The sequence below is a fragment of the Eubalaena glacialis genome, chromosome 1 (assembly GCF_028564815.1).
Source record: "Eubalaena glacialis isolate mEubGla1 chromosome 1, mEubGla1.1.hap2.+ XY, whole genome shotgun sequence".
Classification (NCBI taxonomy): domain Eukaryota; kingdom Metazoa; phylum Chordata; class Mammalia; order Artiodactyla; family Balaenidae; genus Eubalaena; species Eubalaena glacialis.
Window position 1 is genome coordinate 177,033,565 of NC_083716.1, and position 22,798 is coordinate 177,056,362.

At 40.3% G+C, this 22,798-nt stretch overlaps 1 protein-coding gene across 4 annotated transcripts in view; it reads right to left on the minus strand.

The window, feature by feature from the left end:
- LRP2 (LDL receptor related protein 2) overlaps positions 1–22,798 on the minus strand; it is a 197,702-nt gene that overhangs the window by 21,248 nt on the left and 153,656 nt on the right. For all 4 annotated transcript variants that reach the window (XM_061184669.1, XM_061184659.1, XM_061184649.1 and 1 more), the window contains 14 exons: positions 20,856–21,082; positions 19,516–19,693; positions 18,255–18,451; positions 17,272–17,517; positions 16,475–16,603; positions 15,381–15,500; positions 14,510–14,626; positions 13,632–13,748; positions 12,630–12,767; positions 9,896–10,018; positions 6,523–6,651; positions 3,036–3,167; positions 1,879–2,010; positions 39–182 (listed from right to left, as the gene is read on the minus strand). In XM_061184669.1, coding sequence (XP_061040652.1) covers positions 39–182; positions 1,879–2,010; positions 3,036–3,167; positions 6,523–6,651; positions 9,896–10,018; positions 12,630–12,767; positions 13,632–13,748; positions 14,510–14,626; positions 15,381–15,500; positions 16,475–16,603; positions 17,272–17,517; positions 18,255–18,451; positions 19,516–19,693; positions 20,856–21,082 — 2,129 coding nt within the window. The remainder of the gene's footprint in view (positions 1–38; positions 183–1,878; positions 2,011–3,035; positions 3,168–6,522; positions 6,652–9,895; positions 10,019–12,629; positions 12,768–13,631; positions 13,749–14,509; positions 14,627–15,380; positions 15,501–16,474; positions 16,604–17,271; positions 17,518–18,254; positions 18,452–19,515; positions 19,694–20,855; positions 21,083–22,798) is intronic.

The following is a 22,798-nucleotide window of genomic DNA, read 5'->3' on the forward strand; positions in this document are numbered from 1 at the left end:
AACTGCTATCAATGACCAATGCCACAGTTCATACTCACTGAGGCCTGTGCCCTCTGGATCCCAATCGTAATCCATAGCCTGAATGCGTTCCTGGTCTTCAAGGTACTCTGAGAACTTCTCAGATGACAGATTGTATTTTCGAATTCGCACGTTTTCGGGCAGTAGCAGCAAAGGAGGGTTACCTGTAAACAAATGAAGGGCTGATTAATCTGTTTGAATGCTACCTGAACTTGTGTTTATAACAGTAGGATATAAAACAGCAGATATCTTCCCTGCCCTTAAAAAACACAACAAAACAAAACAAAAATGAATTTTTCTAAAAATTGATCTCTGTTAATGAATAGAGCGGACCATCAACTGGGTTGCAAAATCTGTGACTGTCGACATCCTTGTCTCCATTTCAGGTAGAAAGCTAACATTTCTGTTAGGGATATTATCAGTTCTTTATCTTTGGGCAACAGTTTAAAGCTAAGCCAAGACTGAGACCCCTGGATAGCTACTTCTTTTTCACTGATTTTTTTTTCACTGACAGTAAAACAGACAAGATTGTAGACATTCAGTCTCACAGAAGAAATACAACATGTAGAGTCATACTAAAAGTTTACCCGGAAGTCCTCATTTCCCATTCTTTACTGACAGATTTTAATGATTCTTTTAGCAGGCAATCAGCTCTGTGACCCAATTTAGCTTCTAGCTAATGACAAAAAACAGCTTGTTCTTGGTTTAAAAAAAATTTTTTTTTACTTAAAGCAGCTATGTAAATGGTGACTCATTCCAAGATGCATTGCCTAGAATTTTTAAAATTTAATTTACTTGCATAATGTCAATCAAATCTAACTTAAGTAACTTCTGAAAGTTCATTTTATATATTTCCTTTATCTTGACATAATGTTTTATATAAATATTCTAATTTATTTCAGTCATCTCGTTAGTTAAGAGTTAAACATTTTCTAATTTGCCGCTTAATTACCACACCAACTGTTCAAATGCCTTTACCCTAGTTTTCCTTCAGTGTCAAAAATGCTTGGAGGGTAAAATATTTAAGTATGCTAGTCAAATGTATGCTTTAAAAGCCCAATTTGTATGAAGAAATTGAACAGCCATTTTACCCTTCATCTGCAAAATAAAAATGCTATTTTCTTATCAAGTCCTTAAACTCATTTACAAACTTTAAATTCAAATCTATAAGATCATAAAGACCCCTTAACTGAGATACGCTGATTTAGATCAGACCTCTGGAAATCTGGACTATGATACTTCTGACTTTTATTGTCATTTCTATCTAGTATTTATTACTGCTTTCACTCAGGCCTGATTCTCAAATATTGGCATTAACCTAAAATGTAGAGCTAATGATTGAAGTTGCAAATAAGCCAGATGCTTTCTGTCTGTGATCAGTAGTCCATGAACAATAAAAAAACATTTCTCAACAGAATGTTCCCGATTTGCCCCAACTGACTGTGACCCATTGAATGCAATGTTTTTTGTGACCCGCTTTGGATTACTGGGCCTCAAACCTTGACCTCAGAGGACTGGGAGCTTTTGGTGACCACCATCCTACAGGGAAACATTTGTTGTTTGAATCCTCTGGAGAGTGACATCTTGTCCACTTTTTGAAGTTTGTATCCAGGTGGACCAGAGGCTAAATCCAGAATAATACGTAACCCCTGACTCTTGTTTGAACTCATGTATTTGTTGGGGGGTTGTAGTTAGTGTTTTAATTTGGCAGGGGAGGAGAGAGGAGAAGAGGGTGGATGGGTGTTGGAAGTGAAGTAGCTGGTGAATTTACAAAATAAGACTCTAAAGTTTATTTCCTGTTATACTGTACTCATCAGCATTGCTGAGTACATCAGTTAATCCCCAGGTCAACCATCCTACCGTCAGCTGCACACCGTCCTCCGTGGCTGTCACTCACGGACCTGAACCCTTCAGCGCAGGAACACTCGTAACTTCCTTTGGTGTTAAGGCAGTTCTGGGGACAAACCCCAAATTGCTCACATTCGTTGATGTCTGTAGGCAAAATAAAACCCAGTGGGCAACATCTGCTCCCATCCATTCCTTAGAGACCCTGCTTCTGTTTAAATCCATATTCACAAGCAATAAGGATGAGAAGAGTGCAGATGAACATAAGCAATGATGCCAATGTTTGTGGAACACTGACCAAGTTTCAGACACTGTTTCACATGCTTTTCATGTTTTTTCCTCATTTAATCTTCCAACAAGACTCTCTGAGGTAGGGACTATTATTGAACCCAAAGTCCCAAAGACCAGATTTAAACAGAAGCAGTCTGACTCTGTACAACAGCAGAACAAGATTTTCCCTTTGGGGAAGCAGCTGTTGTGCTGTCGATGTTCGGTACCACTTCCCTCCTGCTAATTGGCTTCAGAAAGGGAAGTCATTGATTGGTTTTTTCAATTGCGTTCTTAAGCTTCAGCCCTTAAAAGAACTATTCTAATCATCTGAGTATGGCACACAATGAGATAGGAACAGTAAATTCAAATGATCAAATACACCTAAAATCATACTTGATATTTACCATTCTTGATAAGCTCCCTTAGGACTCCACACCTGGGAACTCATTTCCATCTGACGTAAGGAGGTGTGTAATAAATACGTGTTGTTTGAAGAAAGTAAGGCTTGTGTTGTATAGCTGACTCACTTTGTTATACAGCAGAGACTAACACAACATTGTAAAGCAATTATACTCCAATAAAGATGTTAAAAAGAAAAAAAGAAAATTTGATCTCAGACACTGGTACAGTAAGTAGCCATCATCACTCAGGTCTTCATTAATCATCTCAATTTCACAGACATTACTGAAGATGAGCTATGGCCCAATGCTCTGCAAGGCACCAGTAACATAGCATGGGGAAAAAGCAACTGGCATCCTTGAGTCATGGTCCTAGCTCATGAGCTAGGACCATGAGCTTAGCCCCATGAAGGGAATTAAACCATGTTTAGTAAAAGGGAATGAATGGAGAATCTAAAAAGTACAAGGTTCTCCCTAATAGGAATTGGAGGAAATATACTCTACCTTCACAGGAGTTTCTGTCGAAACTATTGGCTTCGAACCCAGGTCTACAGGAGCAGATGAATCCTCCTTCACTTAATTGGGTACAGTTGTGTTCACATAGATTTTCAGCACATGACCTTTCTTTTCCTGTATCTGAAAAACAAAATCCCAGCATCACAAATGAAAAGTACAAAGCACATCAGCCACAAATGAACAGTCAAGTGGCATATCAGAAGAACACCTACAGATAGCCAATTATAGAACATCTTGAGATGACCCCTTTCCATAAGCTTTGCAGAGCATCAGAGACCTCTGTATAGGGATATCTGGTAATGGCTTGAATACCATTTGTACAAATACATGTAATGTTAGATCCTTGAGGCAATTTTCTGATTATACTCAGCACTGCCAGGCTCATCCTCAGAGCATCCAGTTCTGGACAGAATCACAGGCAGGGACCCTTTACAACTGTAACCACCTGCTCCACTATCTTAATATTATATAATTATATTTATATATAAATAATGTTTATATATAAATAGATACATCTCAAATGTGTGTATACATGTATATATATACACACATGTATAAATAAAAGACACTGATACAGGTATCTCCTGACTCAATTCTTTTCAATAAAAATAGATTTATATCTATTTGTCTTCTATAGTAGGCAAAGAAGTGAACTTAGCCACTTCTCAGGGTCCCTTAAGGCAGGGGTCCCCCACCCTTAGGCCGCAGACCACTACGGGTCCGCAGCCTGTTAGGAACCAAGACACACAGCAGGAGGTGAGCGGCGGGTGAGAGAGGGAAGCTTCCTCTACCGCTCCCCATCGCTCCCCATCGCTCGCATTACCTCCTGAACCATCACCCCACCCCCAGCTCCCATCCGTGGAAAAATCGTCTTCCACGAAACTGGTCCCTGGTGCCAAAAGTTTGGGGACCGCCGCCTTAAGGTACAATGACTATGAGTATATGTGGTTTGAATAAACTAAAAACATTCAGTTTCAAAAACACAAAATAGAGCACAATGACATTCAATGGAATGCTGCCCTTGGATTTCATACTTAAAAGCTTTATACGTGAAACTCTTATAATAAAGGTCTAGTCTGAGCTCTTAACAATGACACATTGCTAAATAAGTCTGTTCAGATTTTCTATTTCTTCCTGAGGCAGTTTTAGCATTTTTTGTCTAAGAATTTATCCTTTTCACCTAAGTTGTCTAATGCGTTGGCATGAAGTTTCTCATAGTATTTCTCTATTACCTTTTAAATTTCTGTAAGGTTGGTAAGTAATGTCTCCATTACATTGCTCAATAAATGTGACCCTATTCTTATCAACATGAATAGCCTTGAGCCAGTCACATAACCTCTCTGAGTCTCAAGTACATCATGCGGCTCTGTGATTTCCTCCCCAGCTCTAAAATCTACAATGTGATTAGGGATCCCAGGAGGTAAAAATTTCTGGACCAAGTGTTCCCTTGAATGAGTTATACTCTTGTGAAGCAAGAGTCCTTAACAAGAGCAGAACCCTATAACATTATGAGGTTCATCCTCAAATGTAAAGACCTTCCTGTAACTTTTTTCATTTGAAAACAATCACCATTTTAATTCATAATACAAGAGATCTCCCCCAACCCAGATATATGATACTCTATTTAGGAAGTAGACACTCTATTTTCCATTTTATGAAGAAGGAATAAGAACTACCAGACAGAGAAATAGCAGGTCAATCTATCTCTGTAATCACATAAATAATATTTGCAACCTGAGGTTAACTTCTTTTCTTTATCCCTCAATGGTATGAGAAAAATGTTAATGTCTTTCCTTTCATGATTTTTAAATATTTTTGAAAAAGAAAACATATGTCCAAAACACTTCAGTGATCCTGTTTAAAAGAAAAGGAGGAGGAAGAGGAGGAGAAAGGAAAAGAAAAGGAAAGCAAGTGGATTAGCAGCATCCAAGAACTGGTGTTTTAAATAAGAATTCTATGTCTTAGTCAAATTAGCCCACTGCAGTAAGACTGAATTCCATATCACAGATCCGCTTAATATCTGCAAAGAAATGCTGCTTCCATACCATATTAATGCCTGTGATACCTATTTCCTTTAAATAAACCCTGCTTTTAATTAAATGTCATTTGAATTAAAAGTACTGCGGTTAATTTTCAGGCTTTTAACTGGCACAGGTAACTAAAAGAGAAACCAATGTTTGACCTAAGCCTAACTTGGAAATATTCCAAAGTCCTGGAACCATTCACATATCAGTCTCTAGGCAGCCGAACCCAAATCCACCTTTGGGTTTTACAAATTCCATCATGTTTATGCTTTTTAAATATTTAATCAAGTCACATTATTATGTCCAAAACTCCAGGCCCCACTGAGAAAGTGTGTGAAACAAATGGCAAATCAACTCAATATGGCTGATTCTTCATCTTCCTTTGTAACCCACACAGGAGAAAATTTGCCAGGAAATCTTTGGGGCGCCTCAGAAAAAGGCGATTAAAGCCCACAAAGTTGAAAGCATGTGGAGCTAACTAAGGTGACTAAGTCCAGACTTGCAGGGTTCGAAGAACTCCCTCCTTTTTCCTAAGAAGAAATCGAGGCCTGACGAAGTCAGTATGCACTCAAAGTGGCACAGCTAGTTGCAGAGGAACTAGAAGCCAGCTCTTCCAGACTGGAGTCCCAGGACTGTTCAAATTCTGCCTCTGCCACTCTGTGCGACCTCAAGCAAGTTACTTAAGCTCTCTGAGCTTTATTATATAGTTAGACATAATAGCAGTAATTCCCTGGAGCTATCTTGAGTGACAAATTAGAGAACGTACGTGAAAGCATTTCATAAACGCTATAAAGGACTACCAAAGTGCGAATTATTAGCATGCCCTTCCAAGATTTCCATCACAATATTAAGCTAGAATCATCCCTTGATTGCATACATCATCCTTTCCCTACACAAAATCCTCTCTTAACAATAAGTGGTCCTTCCAAGGTCCCCTGTGACATTTCCAGTCTTACCAACCACTCTTTCCCTATGTGCCAAAGATACTGCATTTGGCTTAAGATGAAAAAATGTACAAACTAAGAAACAAAATTAATAGCTTTAAGGTGCTGAGAGGCACCTAATGAACTGGGAAGAGGATATGCCCTGCAGTTAAACAGATCAGAGTTCAAATCCTGACTCAGTTTCTTAATGACAGGAAGACATAGCCAATTTATTTAACCTGTAAGCTGGTTTCCTCACTTGTTTAAAAGAGAGAGACAGAGAGACAGACAATACCTAACTCACAGGATTGTTACAGGGGTGAAATGAGATAATCCATGTACTGTTTAGCACAATGTCTGGTATAGAATAAGTGTTCAATAACAAGTAGCTATGAGCTTGACTGCAGTTCAGAACACAATGTGTAAATTAAAGAGAAACGTGGTTATCGTCTACTTTATGTTATTGCATGCTTCCAGTAGGTTAACCTGAGTTACTACAATGAAGTATAAAAATAAGTATTTACTTACTGCATCCCGTCTCATCAAAATGGTCACCACAGTCATTGACATCATCACATACCAGGTGCTGTGAAATGCAACGTCCATTGCTACACTTAAATTCATCTTCTGTACAAGGTCTAGGAGTCGGTTCTACACCTAAAATTTAAGAATAAGGTAAAGTCAAAACTTTTTCTTCTGTGAAACACGACGCTTCCTTCTGTGGCAGAGGCAGTATTTCCACAAATAAGCTCGTGCGCTTCCCTACAATTCCTCGTCTCCCTTGCAGTTAGGTTGGGACCATGTGTCTTGTTCAGGCCAATGGACTATGAGTTGGAGGTGACACGTGTCACTTCTCAGCTGAAGCTATTAAAGCCTATGTGCCTCCCTGCTCAGCAACCCAGGGACCATGTGTATCAGGTGGCCTCGCGTCAAGATGGAGAAGGGCGTGCAACCTGCACTGGCCTTTACGTGAGTGAGAAATAAGCCTTTGCTATGTCACACCACTGAGAGTTTGAGATTTGTTGGTTGCGGTCGCTAGTATTAATTACCCTAAATGATATAGAAGTAGGGCACTTCCATAACAAACACCTAAAATATTCGGCATTGGCGTCAGTCAGGAGGCAGGCAACGAGGAAAGTGATCCCAAAGGAGGGAAAGATGGAGACCTGTGTTACGCAGTGGCAAAGTATCTGTAAAGCTGTCACCTTGGAAAAACTGGAAGGCGGACCACATGTTTACTGAACTTGTCAATCTGGGCAAAGAGGTTAGAAAATGGAATGTTAATAACGTGCACGGGTTGCCATTACCTGAGTTTGGCAAGAAAGAGATAAGCTCGGGGAAGAACTGGTTGATTTACAAGCAGAAATCAAAGAAAATAAAGTCCAGAAATTTGCAGTTTGCAGAGAACCTATTGCATTTCGATGACACAAGACTCTGAAGTTTAAAAAGGACCAGTCAAATCTCTTAGTTGAATTAAAGCCCATCTACTTTTCTGGCCTGAATATAACTGACAAAGTTGACACAAAGGTGCATGAGGGAAGCAAAGCAAAGAAATGCAACAAATTCAAGAACTGTGTCTCAAAAAAAAAAAACCCAAAACCAAACCAAACAAACAAACAAAAACACTGAGTAAGGTTACTGACACTTAGAACTAACTGGAAGCAAGCAGATCAAAAGCCTGCTCAGTTTCCGAAACATATGACCAAATAAACCAAAACACTGTGACTGAGGTGACAAAACTCTTGGGCCGCCAACCTTCTACAAGCAGGGAGTGGCTGGGAACGCTGTACCGCCCCTAAGGAGGGCATAATCCCCTGTTCCCTCTTCATTTGAAGAGGGATATAGACAAGCAACCACTCCCAAAGGGCGGAGGCAGAGACAATGAGGAAAAATGGGTGTAGGTGCTCCTCTGAGGGCAGAGTCTTGACCTCATCAATGAATCTCCTCCACTCCCCACTATATAAGGGCCTTCACAATGTCTGCACAGGGTAAACATACCATTTACTCCCCAAGTCGATACGCTTGTGAGAGGGAAAGGAGCTCTATTAACAATTCCACTAGGGCAACAGACGTAAATCAGGACTGTCCTGGGCCAACATGTGCCACCATAGCCCAGTGGCATTTCAGAATTGCTACAGAACAGGGATGGCAATGAGTCTCTCATTCTTTCTTTCCCAATGAGGATGTTTATTTCCATTATGCTCCCCCTGTTCTACCACTATCTACTGGGGGCAGGAGACACAAATAAAACTAGTCTCTTAGTTTATGGGTCTCCAGACCAAGAGGAAACACATCTGGAATTGATGGCACGACTAGTGCCTGTCACCTGGAGCTCCTGGATTTCATTTACTGAGAGGGACTCTGGGTTATGTCCCTGGGGGAGGGGTTAAGAGTGTTCTATGCATGGAAAGAAAAGTGCACGGGGAATTTTAGTGACACCAGGGTAAATTGTGGTAGAAACAAATGGTGTCCACTAAATATCCACGCACTTCCCTGCATTTCCCAGTCCCCCGTGCAGTTAGATTGGGACCACGTGACTAGGGCCAACCAATGGACCGTGAGCACGTGTGACACCTGTCACTTCCAGGCCAGGAAGTTAGGAAACCGTCTCCTCCATTTCTCTCTTCTCCTGCCTCAGCAACCTTGAAGACTATGTGTTCCAGATGGCATAATTACAGGATGGAGGGAGCTGCCTGACCTTCATCAAACTTTAGTCCTCTGCTGTTTTAAGCTATTGAAATGTTGCAGTTCGCCTACTGTGATGGCTAGCAGTGATTCCTCTAACATCCTGCTCCCTGAGAAGAATTTTAGTTTACTACCCCTTTTTTTCCCCACTCTGGGATTTGACCACATGCTACAAATGTCTGGCTCCATTGAAAAATGGCATGATTGACAGGGGAAATAGAAAGAGAAGAGGGAAACAGGTAAACCTGCCCCAATTTTTTAAAAAGGTTTTATTTCTGGGTTTTCATTCTTTTGTGCTATGCTTCAAACAAACATATTAACAATGTTATAACCACAGGTTCATCTCTGCCCCAAAAAGGTGAGGGAGAGGGAGGGTACAAACTTGAACATGGCAATAGTATCAAAGTGCCCCTGACACCCAGTCCCCGGGATGGCCCTCTGGGATGGCAGCTGACAGTAAGCATTCTAAGCCCACATCAACATAAGGAATAGAAAATAGAAAAGTTAAGCATTTATCTAAATTTTCCCAGATAATATCCTTTTAAGAAAAAAAGTAATTCGACTCAGGAGAAATAATTTTCCTCACTGACTTTTTCTAGATAAATTAAATTGCCCAGAAAATTAATCAACTCTCTCCTTCAATGGATAAATTTAAAAGTCTCAAAATGGAAAAGCGCAGATTTTTCAATATCTAAAATATTAAATGCAGCCAGTTTGAAACTTATCTCTTAAAATAATCTATCATCTTTCTCTTCTGGGAAATGCATTTTCATTTTAAAGAAGGGTATTAGATAAGCTCTGTGAACACCAGAGCTGCCTTATTTAACATGATCTTTTCAGTGGGGCATTGAGAATTTCCCATACCTAGACTGGCAATTAGAAACTCTAGGCTGAAGAGTGACCAAACCTCATCTTTGAAAAGAGAGAAACCATTAGTTTGTGAAGTGTGACTCAACCACTGTTTAGTATTTGTTCTCACTTTCTTAAGGAACTTGCCAACATCTGGTTCAAATGAAATAGGAATAAGCGGGGAAGGGTTGCATCTGAGTGATGCGTGTTTATAGGGTCTTGCAAACAATAATGTCCACGGAGATCTGCACTCATGGGTGCAGCTCAAGCCTCTACAGAACAAACTGAAATCCCTGAGGTACATTTTGCAAACTGCAAGCAATTGGGGGCCCTTCTTTTTCCCTTCTCCCTTTTGACTTTTGCTTACAGTTCTCCTTTTTCTCATCACTTCCATCTCCACAGTCATCCTCATGGTTGCACAGTTCGTGACGATAAATGCAGCGATTGTTGTCACACCGGAAACGGTGTGGTGAATCACAGGGAACACTCACTAAAACACAAGATGGAAAAGCAAAAGTACAGGTTAAGAGCAAAACATAAGGGTCAGTGTCTAAAAACACTCCTGTGCCAGCGCCAGGCTTGCTTGATTCATCCCTTCATTGGTTTGTTCGATTAACCAATGGACAAATAGCTCTGAGTGTCTAGTTGACACCTTGGCGCTGTGCCGGGCATCAGATTCAATTGGGAAAAAGAAAGACACAATCCTTATCCTCATGGGACGTTTATTCTAGCAGGAGAACAGACTTTACAAATTAACCATTCAACTACAACTGTGGTAAGAGCCACAAAGGAAACATGCTGTGAAAGCATCTACTGTGGAGATATGATATAGATCTGGGGGAGGAGGGGTCAGAAGAGGCTTCACATGGAAAAATTCTGAGTCAGGAAGGCAGGCTTCTGGACCTGAATAAAAGGTCTCTGGGCTGAAGCATGGAGTGAGAGGGACAATGGTGGCCAGGAGGCTGGAGAGGCCAGCAGGACCATACCTGAGCCAAGAGGCCACTGTTTGTCCCTCTGACTGGAGTTATCATTGAGCCTCTAGAACACAAAGTCTTTTCATTAAAGTTTTACACCATGATGGATTTTCCTACCTGAATTACCTCACCTATTGCACTTAAAGTTGATATTTCATAAGCAAACCCTGACTCACTTTATTATCCAGAATTAGACCTCTGGCTAATGCTTGTGTCCCTGTGAGGAACCTACAGGTAGAACTCAGGTCCCTTAGTTGCTACAGGGAAACGGTCCTCTATGCATGTACCAGGAATTCAGTGAACTCAACACACGTGTGTTCCTCTTTCCCATGGAGGACTTGGGCTGTTTGATTTTCCTTCTGCCTGGGTACCACAAACAGGGAGCAAGAGGAGAGACTTGTAATGAGGTTGGGGGAAAAAATTCAGCTCTGAGAGCTGGTTCTTGGAAGTATCGTTAATAGAACTTTGCAAGAATTATTTGCTGTGAAAGGCAAATGAAACATTATAAAACAGTGTTGGTCACTTCTTCATGTGGCTATATGTCTCTGCCTCCCCAAAGTTTAATATTACTAACTATGGGCACTTCATCTTTTAGAGGGAAGCAACTTCCTGAGGACTTCTTCTTTGAAAGTTACACATGCTTAAGATGTTTTTCAAGATTCATCAAGTGAAAAACAAAACAAAACATGGTTAGTTCCTTATACAAAACTAAGATGTGGCAAGGAAAGTGTTGGGATGCCACTGGGAAAATATAATGTACACTAATTCAAAGTTCTCTGGGGGGAAGGAATACTCTGATATATCATTTTCTAGAGTCACATCCCTGGGCTAAAAATGAATTGTTTTCGAAGGCCACAAAATGTTTAAAACTATGGATGTTTGCCCAACTTTCTCATGTCCCAAGTAGAGAACTAAGCAGGAAGGCCAAGTGAAAGCACACTAATGCAGATGAATCTAGGAAACTGAATGGAAGAGGTGATGAGAACCTCAGAAGCAAATTGCAGCTAAGTCAGACTAGGAGTTAACCAAGAGTTCCAGAAGGAATGTTTCTGGGAGTGTCTTCTCCTGTGTTGGGAGCTTTTACTTACATGAAATTCTTAACCTTTAGCTTGCATCAGGATCACCTGGAGGGCTTATTAATGCAGAGAGTGCTGGGTCCCCCTGCCAGAGATTCGGATCAGGTAGATCTGGGGTGGGCCCATGAATCTGTATTTCTAACACGTTCCCAGGTAATACTGACTCTCCTAGTACAGAGATGACACTCTGAGAACTACTGACCTCGAGTCTCTCCAATGACTCAAAGCATGGAGCAAAATGACCAAAACAAACTCTAGTTTCATTCACTTTGTTAAAATCAGTAGTTCTCAACCAGGAGACTAAATTAAAAGCTAAGGAGCTTTCTCAATATACATTTTGCCCAGGCCTGATATGTCCTTGGACATTCTGGTTCAATAGGTCTAAGCCTAGGGTGGGACCAGAGCATGTGCTTTTGAAACACCTCTCCCCAAGTGATTCTGATGGGTACCCAAATTGAGACTCACTGATTTAAAAAATAAATAGACGCAAGAGGGAAGAGATATGGGGATATATGTATATGTATAACTGATTCACTTTGTTATACAGCAGAAACTAACACACCATTGTAAAGCAATTATACCCCAATAAAGATGTTTAAATAAATAAATAAATAAATATGCATCATACAACAGAAAAGAATTAGATGGGCTTGAATTATGATGTAAAGTGAAGTGACTAAGGACTAACTAGTTTTAAAATTTCCTAAAGGTGTTCTATGAAGCTCTGGGGGTTTAGCAGAAGTACTCTGAGGGTCACTGAAAGTAGGATGGAGCAGGAGAGATGTACACCCCCACCCTAACTCAGACTTCAACCACAACAGATCTGCCTCTATTTATGCAAATTGCCTTGGAAGGCCACAAAATGTTTAACACTATGGATGCTTGCCCAACTTTCTCATGTTCCAAGTAGAGAACTAAGCAGGAAGGCCAAGTGAAACCACACTAATGCAGATCATGTGTCCAGTACTCAAAAATTGTACAACCGCCCTCCTGGATCACATGCTCCACATAAGAAACATTGACAACACCACCCCCAGTCTCTCTCACTCACAGCACAGATGAAGTTCTTCATCAGAACCATCGCCACAGTCGTTATCACCATCACACTTCCAAGATGACTGGATACAAACATGATTTTTACATTCAAACATAGTAGCTGGGCAGTATGCCCCATTGGGAAAGCGAGTGGCTGTTGGTGGGGAGGAGACATAGTCAAATTATTAGAAAAAGATACTTTTTGGAAAGCTATCCGGCTGTTCCTCCTTTACAGAAAGAGCTCTCCTAATGGAAAGAGTTCCATTATAGCCTGCCCTTCCTGATTCAACCAGATGTTCTGTGGCTTTAAACTGTCTGAAATTCTGACGGAATGTTTCTTAAGGATAGATGACCAAGCCCAGTATTCAATGACATGAGTCATTCTGTGGACAGCACTGCACTTTTTCTTTATAGGCAAGTGCAACCCTTCAGCGGTGTCAGCACTGGCTTTTCCTATCATCCATTTATACAGTCTCTTGGAAACCAGGTTTTAAGATGCGGCAACCGCATTATCAACAAAATCCATCATGGATAATCATCAACAGTTAATATTTATTCAGTGATTCAAAAAGACTACAATGCAAATGATCATATTGGCTTTATACTTTTAAACAATTTTATATGCCATTATTCAATTCAGAAAATGTTTAATGCTGGGACTTCATTATGTTTGAATACCCTTTTATTCATTGCTTGAATATTCTTTTACCTGCCAAGTTTTTATCCAATTAACGATTTGTAGAGTAGCTGATAACATATAAATACTTTCGTTAGCACAGACACTTAATATATTCTCTATTTGAAATATTATTAATGAAATGCACTTGAATGTCTACTGTGAAATATATGGACATGGTGACTCAGGCCCCAGGTAAACTGACAATTATCAATGAATGCTGAATAGAAAATATCTATGGTCTTTTAATATAAGAAGTGGTGGCTGATGGGAAAGGTTGGGTCTAAACTGCCATATCCATACATTTCAGACAAATGGTGCCACGGGTGTCTAGAAACTTACGACAAGTGGCTTCGTCAGAGGCATCGTGACAATCGGCAAACCCATCGCATTTCATTTGGTCAGGAATGCAGTGCCCACTATCACACTGAAAATATCCAGGATGGCAGGTCATCATCTCTGAAGAGAAAAGACTGTCATTTCCAGGATGCCTTGGCATTCTCAGACAACTGTTAGTTCCATGGAGGGTAGTAAGTCTTCCATCACATTCCTATCCATACCCGGTGACTGGCTCACAACAAACCCACGCCTTGTGGTTAGTGAGTAAATAAACTCTCAAAGGTACACCTTCCCTGTTCAAAATATGGAGATGGAAGTAGCGATCTCTCTTCTATTAAATATCTCTAGCTCTTAAACTTTTCCTCAAAAACCTGAATTCCCCAACTTTTACTGTTTTGCATGCTGATTTTTCTCAGACTCAACCCTTAATCAGTAAGAGCTATAAAACTACTTGGGGTTTATGATTCCTATTCTAACATCTGACCTCTACACCAGGGAGCTACAGCTGTATATATCTTTTAGGGCCACTTTCTGGAGAATAGTAGGAAGACCAATGTTTTTATTTGTTTATAAGGTCCATGTAGATTAAACTCTGTTCCTAGCAGAGGTTTAAGTTAAAATGAGATTTTTAAAACTCTCTTGCGATTTTCCCCTATTATTATTGATCTAGACTGCTATAAGGTAATCATAAAGCATAGAAAATATATATATAAAGCAGAAGGTACTGTAATGCTAAGGTTTATATATTACATAAATTACACAGAAATCATTTAAGTCTAAAAAACCTTCCAAACACACATGTGAAGTCCCTACTTCCGACCAATACGCTGACGCTAGTACAAGACTCTCTGGAAAGCCCCTTAAAGAGCTGTGACAGTTACCGCAGTCCCGCTCATCTGAGTTGTCCCCACAGTCATTGTTTTGGTCACAGATCCATCGAGAAGGAATGCAGCTCTGATCATCACACCGAAACTCGCTCTCTGTGCATTCCCGGGGGGCTGAAAAAGAAAGCCACATGGCCATGAGAGGGCACCAGGAATCATACATAGGGGACAGGCTTGTGGACTGGCCTAAGTGTCCTCTGTGCCTAACGCCCTCTTGTGTCCCAAGTCCCAGACTGTCCAGCCTCCAAAAATAGACTTTCCACCTCAAGTGTAAGTCTGTAAAGAATGGACTTTGTCAAAAAGTTTGTCCAAAGGTGATTTAATCCCTAGATAATTTTTCATTTCCTGAAACTCCAGATAACCTCCTATAGGATTCAACATGAACTTTCTTATGAACAATAAAATGCCAATTGGATCGCCCTTTTGTGTAAGAAGTTTTTAGTCAATTGATAATTGCAGGTGTAATCAGCATCCTGATTCTCTCAACTGCCTATACCTTCTTACTTCCAAAAGGGGACTAAAGTCAGAATGTATTTCATGTTAGTTAATCTGAAATCGATATATATCATAAGGCAATGATATATTGTAAGTCACCTCAAGTTCTTTTTGAAAAAAAAAATAAACTTGAGTGTAAATAAATAAATAAGAGACAAAAGATATACTTGGGTAAATATTCTTCTCCCAGAGCTTGATTACAACCAGCTAAGAAGGAGTTGAAAAAGTAGTAATGTACCAGTCAGAAAACAAGAGATCAGGTAGCCATCCTCCTACCCTTTGAGGATGAACGGCATAGACAGTTGAATTACAGACAAAAAGCAGACATCACCACTCCAGTGGCACGTAAGGATGAAGGACCCTGAACACTCACTGCAGTTTTCCTCATCTGAATGGTCTCCACAGTCATTGTGCCCATCACATCTCCAGCGAAGAGGGATGCAGTGGTGATTTGTACAGCGAAATTCCCCAGAAGGTTTGCATGTCATCAACTCTGCAAAGCACAGTCATTGCAAATACTTCAGAAACCCATGGTCAAGAAATGTCGAAGTAGTACTGGCTTTCTTGTGAGAAGGTCTGAGGCTTACGCTACCATATTCTCAACGCTCCCAGAAAGAGGAATGCCAGCCACATTCACTGTCAGTATTCCTCTTTAGGCTAAATTGAATCTATCCTACTGTTTGAAACTAGATCCGTTCTCTTTTGTAGAAACTGTTCAAAAAATGATTTGGTCCCTGGCTTGCAATTTGCAACGAAGGCCTGGAAAGGAAAATTAAGTGATGCCACCAGCAAACAAAACATGTCCATCACATTGTCTTTAGTTGATTAGATTCAGCGTCCTTATTAAAATAACCCAATACTTCCTTTCCTCTCTTCCAACTAAACCTAACACACACACACAGAGACACTGTTTTCAAGTTAGAGTATATCCCTAATCTTGGCAAATTCCATTCATTCATTTGGCCTTTTGTCCATAAATTTTCTATGTTGTCAGACACAGAGGATGTGGAAAGTCAGAGGGAGATTCAGAATATGAAAATCTCCAAATAAGAAATATTCTGATTTTGAAATATCCTTTTTAGAGATAGATACCAAATCTTTTCTCTACTCCCCCTTTCATTCCTTTCAATCAATCTCTAAGATTAGACAGACAGTTTAAACTTGTCAAGCGTAAATAGGAATTCTGCATTTGGGAGAAATTACACAAATTCCTAATATCTTCACAAGGTCTTCCCCAAGTATAGTATCCTTTGAGACACATTTCATTTAAGAAGTATAAAGTAAACTCCCAATATCCCTGTAAAATGCTACAAAAATGTAACATGTTATTAGAGGCGAACAAAGGAAGGATGATGTGGGAAATCCGCTCTCATCTCCAGTGAACAAAGGAAGGATGATGTGGGAAATCCGCTCTCATCTCCTGCTAAGTTGTTTGTCCCTCCCTCCTCCCCTGCAGCCCCTCCCTACCACAGTCCTGCTCATCGCTGTTGTCCCGGCAGTCATTGAAACCATTGCACACAGCCCACTGCAGGATGCAGCGGTAGTTTGTTTTACAGTCGAATTCCGTATAGTTGTCACAGCGGTAGGCAGGGCTCACTGAAAAGAGAGGAAGGAGCAAGGTCAGAACTGAAGTCTCGGTCCTGCCAGGAAACCAAAGACACCTTTCCATTGTCTTATTTAGGATGCGGTGCTGATGAGTAATGGTGACCATGTTACCAACCAAACGGACTCTGGCAACTGTGTCTCTTTTAGGTGTGATGTGTTCACCCAAAGCAGAAAGGCAGAGTCCTTAAGTTTTCTCACCGTTTCATTACCACTCATTTATGTTGCAGTCAAACTTTGGGGGGAGTGGGGTGGGGTAGGGGGAAGAACTGGGTTTGAAGTAAAAAAAAAAACAGGTTGAAGTGTCAGCTCTGGCACGAAGTAGAAAAGTGACCAGCCACTTAACATGAAGCTCAGGTTCCTCACTCGTAAAATAAGAGTTGGTAACACCCACTTTCCCTACCTCCCCATGTTTCTCTGAGGCTCAAAAGAGAAAGTGCTAGACAGACAAAGTGTAAGTTCTTGTTATCATATTCTGGACAGTTAGACATTCGTGTATGGAGAGCAGGAATCAGCCACTTGAGAACCGGGGGTGTGGTTCAACCCGCAGGCTAGAGCCAAGAGGGGGCACCCCATGGGGCTGCACACCCTCTCTCCATCCACACAGAGCTGCTCTTGTTCCCTGCTCCCGGTCAGGCCAGGTCCCTCTCACAGGAACTTACAGCATTCCTGGAGGGGCTCGTCTGAGTAGTCTCCGCAGTCATTGTCTACATCACACTTCCAGCTCTGAGGGATGCAGTGGCCATTGGCACACTTAAAATAGCCCGGCCGGCAGGTCCTGCTGGCACAGTGGGAACTGTCTTCGTCCGAGTTATCTCCGCAGTCATCCTCCAGGTCACACTGCCAGGATTCCGGGATGCAACGTTTGTTGGCGCACTGCCACTCGCTGGACTCACACTGGTGATGCTCTGCAAGCGAGGACATTTGGTTATCAGCTTGGAAGGTGTCAGGAACAAAAGCTCCTAATTTACACTAATGGATCCTGGAGAACTCGATTATAATTTCTTCTTAGAGGACTTATGCCCTAATGCACTTATTATTAACCAGTACCACTACATGAGCAGTTAGTCCTTTGACTATTACTGTCTCCTAAATTCTTAAATATCTTTTTCTTGCATGCAGAATTAGGGGATAAGGACTGAATCACTGACAGCCTACTAAATTCACCTTCTCCTATACCTGTTGCCCTAATGGACAATGGTTTTCAAACTTTGTTTGTTGCTATTGTTTATGTGTTGATTTTCGTTTGGAGAGTTGTTTTTCTGGGTTTTGGTGGGGCTTTTTTATTTTTTGGCTTTTTAAAAATGGAAACATAAATAAATATTACAACTGAGAATCCCTGTTTAAAATGTGGGAATCCCTCATTTTGTCCTCAATGTTAGCTCTCAAAGGAGATTCTATGCACAGCATACAGTAAAGAACCATCAATATAGACAACTTAATATCTCCCTCAACCATCTTCCTTGTAGAGACCTTGGGATTTTTTTTAAAACTTTATAAAAATAGATATAGGATGGACTCTGAGTTTTTTTTTCCCTAGGATTTTGGACCAGTTTTTGGATTATGACATTCAGAAAATCCCTACAGAACCATGGGCGATCAACTATGGAAGTGGGCAAAGAAGGTAGAAAGCAATTCAACACACCACAAAGAACAGGGTCTTCATCGGATCCATCAGGGCAATCCTGATGAGCATTGCATATGAAGTGTGGGCTGGTACAGTTGCCATCCATGCACTGGTACTGTCCTAACCGGCAGTAGCGCTGCGGGCAAGTGATGGGTTCATCGGAACCATCCAAGCAGTCTCTCTGCCCATCACATTTCCACCAGATAGGAATACACCTACACAGAGAAAACAGAGCACTGCTCCTAGCAAAACACCAAGTGGTTAGAGGAGCAGGCAATGACTATCCAGAGAGAAGAAGGCAAAATTGAATTCCAAGCAATGATACACATGAGTTCTCTCACGGCCCAAGAAGAGGATCAATTAAACCTTGGCTACTGTGGAATATTTTCAGAGAAAACATAACGAGGTGACATAGAACAGGTTTGTTAAGACCCAACACACACTGAAAAAATGCTTTGAGTATGATGATTAAATTCCTGCCACAACAAAGAGTGGAGTATGTGTTTGGAGCTGTGGTTCTGGAAACAGGGATTGGGTGGGACTGTCAGCCAGAGGGATATATGACATTTGGGTACTGGCTGGAAAGCTGGAGGCACTAACATTTGTTGAGAGCCTATGTCATGATGGGTGTATGCTAGATTCTTAACCTAGGATACCTTATTCAATCGTCAGAATAATCTGCCACTGAATCTTAGATGTTATGATTTGCATTAACACCTCCTCTTGACCTCACTCTCTGACTCAGAGCCCCTAGTCGTCAAGGCCTGTGGCCATTGTGAGGGAAATAATCTGTGACCATGTTTCATAACAAATACAAATGATCAAAAATGGATTTGAATGTGTGACCCTGGATCCTCTGGCATAGTCATCTAAGGAGCTAGGCCAGCATATGTTTGAAAAAGAGAGAGAAATTCTATCACTCCTGAGGGCTATTTTTCAGTGTACATTTATATACATTCTTGGCCCTGAGACTTTGGACAATTCCTTAGAAATAAAAAAAAAACACAGTTTGCTTCCTTGCTACAGAAACAAAAACTTGCATGCATGGGCGTAACCATTTGGTTCACAAATTCCTTCTTTCATGGAAGAAATTATCTGAAGTTAGAGAAAGTTAGACGGTTGGAGATCCAACTTTCCTGGTCTTGGTGCATCCCAAATGAGCCCCGTTAATTAGCCAAAATCTTGGTTCATTGGAAAACTCCCACCCCCTGGAGCCTTGAAGTTCAATGTGTGTCCAAGGGCTGGAGAGGCAATGGGGAGAGGGAGGAGAGAGACTTACATTTCACTGTTGGCACACAGGAATTGGGTGCTAGAGCACATGGGCAGGCACTGGGTGCTGTAACTATGCCGGACAGTATGGAAGTTATCTGGACACTCGCAAGTGAACCCACTGCCTCCTTCTTTGATGAGGCAGAGATGAGAACAGCCACCATTGTTGGTACTGCAGGGATTAGTCACTAGTGAAAGAAGGAAGAAAATATATGTTCATTCACTTAAAGAGAGTATCAAACACAGATGCGCTGATTACCGGCCGCATAAAACTCATCACCTCTTAGTAAAAAAACGTTATCCTAGATTCATGCTTTGTGCAAAAGTTCATAACGAGTACATATGGTAGAGGTGTTTTAGCAACCCTGTTGCTAGTACAGAAAACTGATTTATGTGCTACCAGAAGTGAGGCTTACTCACTGGTGTTGGGCTAGAAGAAATGTGTCTCCCAAAGTCCTTGGAGAGCAGGTGGGAAATTTAGTTTACATCCATGTGCCCACAATCTAAGTTAAAGTTTTAATTTTCAGCAGATGCTATATTCTCTCATCCTAAGGATATAGGCAACAGAAGTTGCACAAGAATCAAGTGGATGGATAAACTGAGAAACATCTATACTACTTTTCTGGGCCGCCACTCAGAGGTAAAGATGAATTTGAACTTCTGCTAAATAATATGAAGAATATTAACTTCCAGAAAGAAATTTTTCGCCAATTCTCATTTTTCCTAACTTCCAAGTTTATCGTATGTTTTAACAAGACACGACGACAAAGCAGGCCCACAAAATCCATTCTATCCCCAAAGAATACTCCAGAACTTGGCTAGATATCAAATGCAAACAGACATTTAATAAATGATGTTTTATAGTTACTATAACTTTCTTTTAAGCATTTCTTTTAAACTAATCATTTCAGTAGATTGATGTTGGTAAAGAAATGATTGTTTTAAATACATCCATGCTATTATAATACATCTCTTAGGTGTTACAATTTATTGTGGTTATACAGGAAATGTCCTTATTTTTCAAAGGTGCTTTCTTAAGTAATTAGGGCTGAAATGTCAAAAGGCAACATAACAACTGTTGATTCTTGTCAAAAAGAAAGCTCAGACTGATCTTTAAGAATACAGCAGGTGCTATGAAAAAGAACTGTAAGCAGACTTTTCCAGGAATAGGGGAATAAACTCTAAAGATATTTCCATCCCCTCAACTCTTAGCATTTGCTTCGTAGAAAACATTAGCAAGTAACACCATTCCCAGTATAAATCATGATATTTATGCTTAAAAAACAAAAACAAGAATGGCATGCACAAGACCCTAAAGCAACTGCAAAAACTTCCAAATCACTTACTCACCAATTGGCTGCCTGTAGGGATGATACACACGGATGTCATATGGTCTGTGTGTTGTGTTCACCAGCGCCACCCTATTTGACCCATTGTATTTGTTTCCCTTTTCAACTGTCTTTGTATTCCAATCTGTCCAATAAATGGTGTCTTCAAAAACAGTAATAGCAAAGGGGTGAGGCAGTGTCCCAGTTTCGTACACCGTGTGCCGATGGTAGCCCTCCAAATCAGAGTACCTGGAGTCGGAGGAAGGAAGAGTCACTCAGTGAAGATAATGCCCCTCCTCTAATGCCTTTAAGGATAGAGGCTGACAAATCAATGAATAAAGTTCTACCTTCTAGAGGTAACTGAAGTTCAGATCTTCCTCAAAACTTTTAGTCTTCAATTAAAAGAAAAACTATACTTAAAGTTTATTTGGACTGAATGAAAGATGTAAAAGTTGCAAAAGCAATGCCTTAAAAATAGGAATAACCTTTCTCAAGTGCTCATTGGAATATTCTCCAGGATAGATCATATCTTGGGTCACAAATCAAGCCTTGGTAAATTTAAGAAAATTGAAATCGTATCAAGTATCTTTTCCAACCACAACGCTATGAGACTAGATATCAATTACAGGAAAAAATCTGAAAAAAATACAAACACATGGAGGCTAAACAACACACTACTTAATAACCAACAGATCACTGAAGAAATCAAAGAGGAAATCAAAAAATACCTAGAAACAAATGACAATGAAAACACGACGACCCAAAACCTATGGGATGCAGCAAAAGCAGTTCTAAGAGAGAAGTTTATAGCAATACAATCCTACCTTAAGAAACAAGAAACATCTCAAATAAACAACCTAACCTTACACCTAAAGCAATTAGAGAAAGAAGAACAAAAAAACCCCAAAGTTAGCAGAAGGAAAGAAATCATAAAGATCAGATCAGAAATAAATGAAAAAGAAATGAAGGAAACAATAGCAAAGATCAATAAAACTAAAAGCTGGTTCTTTCGGAAGTTATACAAAATTGATAAAACATTAGCCAGACTCATCAAGAAAAAAAGGGAGAAGACTCAAATCAATAGAATTAGAAATGAAAAAGGAGAAGTAACAACTGACACTGCAGAAATACAAAGGGTCTTGAGAGATTACTACAAGCAACTATACGCCAATAAAATGGACAACCTGGAAGAAATGGATGAATTCTTAGAAAGGCACAACCTTCTGAGACTGAACCAGGAAGAAATAGAAAATATGAACAGACCAATCACAAGCACTGAAATTGAAACTGTGATTAAAAATCTTCCAACAAACAAAAGCCCAGGACCAGATGGCTTCACAGGCGAATTCTATCAAACATTTAGAGAAGAGCTAACACCTATCCTTCTCAAACTATTCCCAAATACAGCAGAGGGAGGAACACTCCCAAACTCATTCTACGAGGCCACCATCACCCTGATACCAAAACCAGACAAAGATGCCACAAAGAAAGAAAACTACAGGCCAATATTACTGATGAACATAGATGCAAAAATCCTCAACAAAATACTAGCAAACAGAATCCAACAGCCCATTGAAAGGATCATACACCATGATCAAGTGGAATGCAAGGATTCTTCAATATACACAAATCAATCAATGTGATACACCATATTAACAAATTAAAGGAGAAAAACCATATGATCACATCAATAGATGCAGAGAAAGCTTTCAACAAAATTCAACACCCATTTATGATAAAAACCCTCCAGAAAGTAGGCATAGAGGGAACTTTCCTCAACATAATAAAGGCCATATATGACAAACCCACAGCCAACATCGTCCTCAATGGTGAAAAACTGAAACCATTTCCACTAAGATCAGGAACAAGTCAAGGTTGCCCACTCTCACCACTATTATTCAACATAGTTTTGGAAGTTTTAGCCACAGCAATCAGAGAAGAAAAAGAAATAAAAGGAATCCAAAT